The sequence below is a fragment of the Mus caroli genome, unplaced genomic scaffold (assembly GCF_978045245.1).
Source record: "Mus caroli unplaced genomic scaffold, Mus_caroli_1 scaffold_14, whole genome shotgun sequence".
NCBI classification, from domain to species: Eukaryota; Metazoa; Chordata; class Mammalia; order Rodentia; family Muridae; genus Mus; species Mus caroli.
This window is the reverse complement of record NW_028227269.1, coordinates 102,192,282-102,201,800: the sequence shown is the minus strand read 5'-3', so window position 1 is coordinate 102,201,800 and position 9,519 is coordinate 102,192,282. Positions and strand designations below refer to the sequence as shown.

The following is a 9,519-nucleotide window of genomic DNA, read 5'->3' as shown; positions in this document are numbered from 1 at the left end:
GGAAATGCACTAAATAGTATATATGGGGATACAATTTCTCTTTTGTCTTTTAAGAGGTTAAAGTTTAAAATTTTACAATATCTAACCTTTTGAATTAATAACTTTTTGGACAAAACATTTTAAATATTTGTCTGTAAAGGGGCAGTGACTAATTGCACTTTTAATTATTTTTCTTAAGGAACGGTTGTAACTAGAAGGCTAGAAAAGTTATTAAGAGTCACACGTGCATAATTTATTTATTTATTAACTAAAAATATGTATAAACAATTGTAAATTTGAGAATTAATAGTATCTGAGGGACGAACAATTTTAAGTAATTATGAGCTCAGAGATATAGCATTGACTATCAATATATAAATTAAGGTTTGATTGTTCAGCATTTTAAAACACCATCTACAGCACACAACCAGATTATTTGTGCTGGGATAGGGGCAACTGTGTGTCTTAAGACTCCGCTCCACAGCAGCTAGTTGGGCCCACGTGGGCTAACGATTGGCTGGGAGGATGAGAAAAATGACTTTACAATAATGTTTTTTCTGGCCAAAGAATTGTCTTCGGCACAACTAATTTTTAATTACCAATTAACAACAATTATAAAAGCTTTCTTTATTTTTTGTAAAACCTTTTGCAGCAAACCAAAACACCAAATAACAAAAGGATACTGTCTCTGAATCTTTTGGGTGAGAGCAAGGATTTAAGGTAAACTTCCCTTGAGAAGCATTAGTTAATAAAATACTTTCCACTTAGGAAACAATATATACTGAAAGATTAAAACTTTGGCTTCTTGTAAAGAAGCAGAAACAATAAACATTTTTCTTACATAATGTAAAGCTATATTAGCCATACATAGAGGCAAAATTTTCTAGTGATTACCAGTTTACTAGAAGCAAAAATCTTTGAATTTAAGCATTATTTTAAACATCTGAATAGATCTGTAACACTGTTAAAAAGAAATTTTCTTGAACACAGGGAAAAACTTTTTTAGGCATTGTTTGCAAAACAAAAGAAAGTTCACAAGCCGCTCTGGGACTGCCCAGAGCCCTGTATTGACTCAAAGGTAAAATACTTTTTAATCTGAGCATTAATCTTAAATTTGCAATCAAACTGCAAGCTGCAGTCAATGGAACAATGGCAGATTTAACCATAATTTTTAAGTTTTTGTGCAAGGTTAGGATAATATCTACAACTTTGGGAAAGCAAAACCTATGTTTAAAACAATTTATCACTGTTAAAATCAATATTAGAAGCATTACTATCATATTACGAAGTTTGGATATCAATTAATACCTATGAATACCTATTAAAGCAAGCTTTAACGCTTTAATAAAGAGGCATTGCTTTATATCTTATCTTAAATTTTACTATTTAGGATAGGAACCACATTTATCATTATCTAAACTAGAAATATCTTAAGAGACTCAGCCTCTGAAGCTTAATCTCAAACTTTAACTCGCTTCAGGGCCTCACCAACTTTCTCCCAGGTTCCACAATCTATCGTTTCTTCTTCTTTGAACCATGGACAACAGCTATCTATCTTATCTAAAAAATTTCTTACTAATTGTACTTCAAGCCTTACTCCTTTTTCCTTAAGCAACTCCTGAAAACTAAAAACAATTGCCTGATCCATGATTTTGAACCCTTCTTTCCTCCACCTAAGCAGTTTTCTAAAAAATAAACTGCGGCACACCGCCTGTCTCCGTATCTAGTTCCGATTTACGAACTGCTGACCCCAAGCAGAACCAGTGTTGGGTCAGCACTGCTTCAAACTTGCTTCGTATCCTACTGCATCCCCGCAACACTTTCAAAACTGAAATTTTTTAGGCTAGCGCTAGCATGTGTACCTGTCCGTTGCTCCGATGCTCCTCCTCCGATACGAAGATTCTTTCCTTTCTTGTGGAGCTCCACACAGCAATCGTTTCTCTTAGCATCTCTCTGCCATTCTTCAGGTCCCAGTTCTGGCGCCAACTGTTGCGGCCCGCCCGCGGTCCACAACACGAACGGTTCAACTGAGAATGGCAGTTCCCTGCAAAGAGAGGAATCTAGACGGGGCGGAAGAAACAATGGAGTCAAGACAAAACTCTGATCAAGACTCAATTTAATATTTCCAGACACTCAGTTTATAAAGGAAGGGGGAGGGAACCCAATTTCCCGCCAAGTAACTCAGGGTCCAGTAGCAGGACGAACACGTGTGTGTGACTCCAGGCAGCAGAGGGCAGGTTCCAGCAGTGGGCGTGGCAGGACGAATGAGCCGGTAGCTCCACCCTAGAGCAGGCAGGTTCCAGGCTGGGGGAAGGGAGGCCACAACCCACTGCTCTCTCCAGATTTCTCCTGATGGACCCTGGAACTTCTCTCAATGAGGTGTCCCCATGACCCCTGTACTACTGAGTTCTATTCTAGCCACACATGGTTACATTCCCAAGACTGGAACAGTGATTGACACCTCCTCCTTAAAGCTCCCTGTTGCTCTGATTCATTGGTGGAACTCACAGGACCAGGCTCTTTGCCATCTATTGGCTGTTATACCTTTTCCCTAAATGGACCTCATGCCAGAGTCTAAGAAATGGCTCCAGTGTTCTTTGCCATGCTTAAAATATTCTCTCTGGGCATCTGACTGCCTTCTCCTCCTCTGTCCCACCACAGAGCTAACCTCCTGATTCCAGGTCATGGCCTGATCTCTGAGAAGCATCCAGAGTTCTGTTTTATCACCTACATGGCCCCCACCACTGTGACTCCTCAGGAGCAGATTCCCTGGTTGGTAAAATTTGTCCCTGAGGTATTAGGAAAGTTGGAAACCATAGTGTCTAGCTGTGTGTTATGGGGAAATGACTAAGCTTCTCTGTGCCTCAGGTTTCTCATCCTTAAAGGGGACTAATAGTAGCATGTGGATCACAGGACCATAACAAGAGTCACAGAGTGAGAGTGATAGTCTCTATGTCCCTGTTGTCACTAGAGCCTACCCCCTGCCAACAGTAGCTGAGTGAACACTGCCTGGACACTTTCTGTGCAGGTATACGTTTATTCATCCTTTGCTCCTGCCTTTTCATTTTGGGTGATGAAGGTGGAGGTGTCCATCTGTCCTGTGAGATTGGTCAGCTGGGAACTTAGGGGAAAGGCTACCACTCTGCCCTGAGTAGGAACGCTAGGGGGAAAGAGGCTCGGGTCCGACCAACAGACCCCATGCAGCTGCAGGAGGGAGGACTCCAAATCTGTGAGCAGGATCCGGAGACTCTGCACTGGTCACTAGGTGACAGAGCCTATGGTAGAGAAAGAGTGAGACAGAACTGGCCACCACATGTTCCAGATGCTGCCAATAGACACAGGGCAGCAAGTTCCCATCTTGTTCCTGCACCTGTTGTTCACATGGGTTGGCCTATAAGCTTACATAGATAGCCCCATTAATGCTACAGAAGCCAAAGCAGTCAAAACCAGAGCCTAAATTGGGAAAGCACCTACCTGTCAGGGCCCAGGCTTTTGGGTAGAGGCAGATACAGGGAAATAAGCAGGAAAATGGAAAAAAGACAGGCATTAAGCTCAGGAATATGAGCTAGAGTTGCCAAGAAGACAGGGAGCCTGACCCAGACCATCCTCAAACTCTTGTGAATGTGTGACCACTAAAGTTGATCAAGGTCATTGAACAATTACAAGCATGTCATAGCCAGTCAGAGATTGGAACATGAAAAGCATTTTTAGACTCAGTCTTTGAAACTGGGAAGAAGACCCACCACTTGGGAAGTTCGAGTTTTGTGTAGGGTTGGTGATCTTGCCCATAAAGTTGATATTCTCAGAATCTGATTATAAAACATAGAACAGGAATGGTGTGTTAAGGTTAACAACTGTAGGGTTGCTTTTAGTGGACAGGAAGTCATATTTGTCTCTGGTGGTGGCATGGGCTTCTGTGCCTGTCTCAGTCATGTCCAGTGCAGCGCTGTGAAACATCTGTGGGGAGAGAAACCGATCACTCACTGGAGACCAGGGAGGGTAGGAGAGAGGCCTGGAGCAAGCAGTGAGTCCTGGCCTCATTAGCTGGGGAATGTTTTTGTTCCTTCCATGAGTTCTAACCCTGGATTTTTTTGTCTCTGCAAGACTCTGCTCAGGCTGTGAGATAAGGGATGCCCTTGTCTGCTCAGTGTGTGAAACAGTGCCGCCCTCAAACCCACTACAACAGGAGGACAGGAGTAGATAACAGGTTTCCCCACAGGCAGCCTCCCAACACCCTGACAGGGAATAGCCAGAGTGCTGGCAGCACGTGCAGATATCAGTACCACTCCTGCTCCTATCTCCTTGGGATATTCATCAGCAACGCATAAGGCATAGCTTCATATCCCCAGACAGCCATGCCTGGCTGGTTCAGATCTGAGCTCAGGGCTCTGAGTAGGTACAGGACAGAACACTAGAGTCTGAAAGACTGTGTAGCTAAGAATGTAGTAGGTGGGTCTAAGGTATTTTTCTCCTATTCCTAGGATTTTCATCCGAACTGCTATTGATTCCCTTGTACTGAAGTTACTGCTACTATTCTGTATGTTGGTCAAGCAAGTAGCATTGGCCCAGCACTGCACTGAGCAAGCAGAGGCTGGGTGTGCTTTGGCTCTGCAGTGGATTGTGGGTGTCTCTGCAGTAGATTGCAGGGAGCACTGTAGTGGATTGTGGGGAGCCCTGCAGTACAGCACAGGTTGGGACCCATGTGGTCTAAAACCAAGCACAGGCATGTTCCCCATCATTGACTTCTGAATGAGTTCAAGTCCTGGGAGGGGAAAGGAGCCATTGGCTGCACGCTTTGAGAAGGAGTATCTAGGCTATGATTTATCTCTCTCAGGCATGAGGGATCTCAGTCATGCAGGTTTTCTCATACATTGAACATCCCCAGATGCCCACATGGACTTCACTGTCTACATTTAGGACCCATAGTGAATGACACTGTTTCTTGTCTTACCCGAGAGACTCTTACATCCTTGCCTTCTGAAATCCCTGACAGGTCAGCCTGTGTGGAGAAGACTTCCTTGATACCCAGTTCTGGAAGGATGTTCTCCAGTCTGTAGTTTTGGGATATGGAGAACTTGGGTAGGTAGAACTCATCTATCATCCTGAGGATAAAGAGTAATGAAAGAGTCACTGGAATCTGTGCCCCGCTCAAACCAGCTTACGTCTCAGGAGCATCATTCTATAACTGTCATCTCACTGGAGCAGAGCCCTCTTTACATCCATGCCAAGACCATGAGGTCTTGCTCTTCCTACGTTATTAACTGTTCATCAGAGCCTGGGAGTGTGAACAGTAGACAGGCAACCTGACTTGAAACTAGCTGTTCTTTGACTGAGAATGCTTTCCTCATAGATCCACAAATGCAGCCCTTCCTTGTCATACCTCAGACATCACCTGGTGACCCTTCTATTTACACTGGAGACTGCATCACTCTCCAGCTATCCTTAACCTTGGTTGTCCTTCACAAGTCTGCCACCTCAACTCACCATCATCTTCAATGTATTAAACAATGATTAGTTCTATTTTTACCCTCCCCCCATCTCTTTCTCAATTACAACATATTCCACAAGGATGAGAATTTTTGCCCATTCTTCTTTGATACTTTCTCAAAGTCTAAGTCAGAGTAGGTCTTCCAGTCACTGTTCCATGAGTGGTGAATGAATGGCTGATAAGAGGATGCATTGGTTGATTCTCAGAGTTAATATCTCACCACAATTCCCCCTGCCTTCCAAAGACACATTCAAGACTCCTTTTCATTTATAGCCTATTAGAGACACAGGAAACCTCATTCCTTCTTTGAGCTGATCTCTTCTTGTCAACAACAAAAACCACAGTAAAATCAGGCCTCAAACAACTGGGACAGAGGAAGGGAATTCAACAAAACTCCACCTATCCCCTGCTGACACTTTAACCATTACACTGGATATAAGTGAGAATCTTAGGTATAGGGACACTGGCCATCAGCACAACTGAAGTACAGGGATCAGTGACAGTCTGAGATCTGTGGACATGCACCTGGGCCTCAAAGATTTCCTCCATCCCCTCAGAGTTGCTGGTTGTAAGCTGGCTTCCACCTGCTGCATCCTGCCCTGGTCAGGGAGGATGAACATGGCCTTGCCATTGCCTTTGTAGTTCATCTCCACCACAGTGCATTTCATCTTCTCATCCCAGAAGTAGGGTGCCCTCAGTTCCTTCATTTTCATCATGGACACCTTCACGGGTGTCCTCCTGACCTCTATGAATGTCCCCATGAACGTTCCATAAGGGTCAAATGTCATGTTCCATTTACCTAAAGAAGGAGCAAACCATCAGATTGTAACAATAGAAACAATCTACCTCCTCCCCATCTCTGCTCAGCTTCTGAGTTGTGACAGCAATCCATCTATCTTCAGTCACTCAGAATGTCCCTTGTGGTGGCATATCCTGAACTGGAAAAACTTTGATAGGTAGACAAACTGGTAGCAATGAGGATCTAGGTTTAGTTTGGAAAGAGAGCCTCAAAACTACAGCCTGGCCACTTGAGCTCCTGACAGTCAGTGATCTGGGGTACAGTGTGTAAGAGAGAGAAGAGTGAAGGAGGAAAGACTGGAGACAGGGGAGAGTTGTGGGTCCTGTCTTCCCCAGGGGAGTCATATCTAGAAGGCAATGTCTTATGGGACAGGTTTCAGGGAAAACAGAACAGCAGAGAGTTTGTTCTGCTATATTGTAATCAGTCCATAGTCTCATAGATTGTGGGCTAAGACATGGGTCCCCATCACACACAATTGACTGTGGCTACAACACAAAATCAGAATATCAGCTCTTGTTTAAATCCAGATTCTTACTTTATGTCCACACAACCAACACAATTGAGAAACTAGTGAAGAGCCCTTGGTACAGAAACATTTTCTTGGGCTTAGGATCTAGCAGACACACACCCTACCTCACAGCAAGCAGCACTTGAGCCTGTGTCCTGGGGAGAGTTGAGAGAACCATGTCTTACAGTCTAACCCTTCAGGCCATCACTCTGTTTCCACCATCCATTGCCCACAGCAGCGCTGGGGCCTTCCTGCCCTCTGTCCTGTCCTCTGTCCTCCTTCCTTCCTGTCCTCTGTCCTCCTGCCCTTCTATTCTCTGTCCTCCTGTCCTGTTCTCTGTCCTCCTGTCCTTCTGTCCTCTGTCCTCCTGTTCTCTGTTGTCCTGATCTCTTGTCCTCTGTCCTTCTGTCCTCTGTCCTCCTGTCTGCTGTCTTCCTATCCTCCTGTCCTCTTGTCCTCTGTCCTCTGTCCTCCTGTCCTCTGTCCTCCTGTCCTCCTGTCCTCTGTCCTCTGTTCTCCTGCCCTTCTGTCCTCTGTCCTCCTGTCCTTCTATCCTCTGTCCTCCTGCCCTCCTGTCCTCTGTCCTCCTGACCTATATTTCTGTTCATTTTCACCTTGATTTTCTGTCTTTATCCCAGGTCTGTCCTCCCTCTACCCTAGACTAACTTTAATTAACTCAAGATCTAACCAAGGTCTGGTTACATAATGATTCCATCAGGCAATGGTGTCTGGGCTGTCACCTTGCTCCTGGTACATATCCCAGCAGATGTGTTGGATCCTGGATTTTCCCTAATTCCCCATACCCATAACATCTCCAGGTGAATCTCCAACTGCCATAAACTGAAGCCCCAGCAGATCCCCTGCACCAGGAATGTGTCATTGGAATTATGAGACTTCAGGCAGCCTGTTTATTAATTTTAAAAAAGTAAAATTCCACGAAACAGCCAGACAATAAACACAGACCACTGGCTGATACTTTCCCTTCTCTAGTGGATTTTTCCCAGTTCCTGCTTCTCCATGCCCACGACCAGCTCATTACACAATAGGCTCAGAGGAGAAGCCCTTTATAGGAGCTGCCCCCAGGCTCTTCACTACTTTTGTATTATGATGCTTTCCCTTTGAGATTAGTGTCATCACTCTCCTTTAGATCAAGAAGTCCCAGCCCACTGGGATCCTGATTCAGCCTGAGGCTCTCCAGCAGGGCTGGACACCTCCTATAGGAGTACATTAGAAATGCCTGCTCTAGGAAGACTGAGGGATTCCATTTGTGTACTGAGTAGCCATGGCTTCTGCATAATCAGCTAGGACTGTCAGTAGAAGATAATGACATTCTGTTAGTCAGTAAGTTTAAGTCACAGCCCAGATCAGCCTTCCTAGATAGACAGCTCAGGGTTTCTGTTGGGCAAGTACCAGAATTACATCACTGTTCAAAAAATCTCAGAAGAGAGGTAAGGGCTGTGGATATTTAGCAGTTAGACACACATGGCTCTGAGGCCTGAGCATCTACTCTCCAGTGTCAGTGTAAGGACACAGGTTCTCAGGCAGCATCCTCTCCCTCCATTTACCTAACAGTGACCATTCTCACCTTTAAAGAGGGCAAAATTCGTCATCACCATGGATGTCCTCTCCTCCAGGTCTGAGACCAGTTCCTTGATCTTCCCCTGGGTCTGATTGCTCACATAGTCATTGAGGAGCTTTCTGGCCTTACAAGGCTGCTGGAAGTCTGCTGTGAAGACCTCAGTGTGGTACAAAGCCCTTGCCTTCTCCTTGAACTCTGCCAGGATCTGCAGGTGCTTTTCAACAACCATAGAATTGCCTGTGCTGATCTGTACCTGGTACCTTGGCTGACTGAGCCTCTGTAGGAGGTGCCCAAAGCCCTGGTGGATGTCTGCCGCAGGGGTCTCTGTCAGATTGAACTTGAGACCTTCTAGAATCTCTTCCAGGGTCTTGCCCTTTGCTCCCAGGGACAGGGAGGCCAAAGCAATTGTGATGCTAAGTGGGGAGAAGACAACATTTTTATGTGGATTCTTCAAAGCCAGCTTCTTGTAGAGGCTGAAGGCAAAGTCAGTGTTGATGGAGGCCAATGTAAGACTGTCCAGTTGTGATTCATGGTCTCTGTCTTTCTGGACTGGAGTGTGTTTTCCTAATGTGTCCTCTGGACAGCAGAGGACAGCAGGGCAGATCCCAGCCATCAGGAGCCCCAGAGCTGCAATGAAGGCCATCTTCTATGTTCTCCAGCCTGAAAGAAAAAATATCCTTTGAGTGTGGAAGGACCAGCTGGTGCTCTGACCATTTGTCTCCTACTTCTCCAACCTGGCCATCATTGTGTCCCACTCTGCTGCACTGCCTTGCCTCTGTGACTGCCCACAGGAGGTTCTCTGGACACTCAGATGGCAGTACTACATCATGAGCTCCCACCTACCATGGAAGAAGTGTTGATGCAGAAGCCAGTTTTCCTATTGAAGAGAATGAGCATCCAGAAAGGGGAGGGGTTCATTCCAGCCTCACAGGGTTAGAAGGCAAAAAACCACTGAGCACAACCGCTCTGTAATCTCATCTCCATTCTGGATTGGCATAAGGCTATTAGGAGGCAGAGAACCCTCTTCCTTTTCCCTTGTATCCTTTCCTATCACCAATCTCTAGTCCATACTCTGAGAAGGAAACTTGGATAAATTTTGAAGTCTATGGCTCACCCCTAATTCCAGAAAGTATGTCTAAGAAATCTCACAGCACTGGATTGAATCT

The 9,519-nt window shown here is 45.2% G+C and overlaps 1 protein-coding gene across 1 annotated transcript; it reads right to left on the bottom strand.

The window, feature by feature from the left end:
* Positions 1 to 3,627: 3,627 nt before the first annotated feature.
* LOC110289201 (serine protease inhibitor A3B-like) lies at positions 3,628 to 9,011 on the bottom strand. The gene is given in 4 exon segments (XM_021155358.2): positions 3,628 to 3,936; positions 4,931 to 5,081; positions 5,993 to 6,266; positions 8,360 to 9,011. Coding segments are annotated over 4 exon segments (1,371 nt in total). The 5' UTR covers positions 8,997 to 9,011.
* Positions 9,012 to 9,519: the final 508 nt, after the last annotated feature.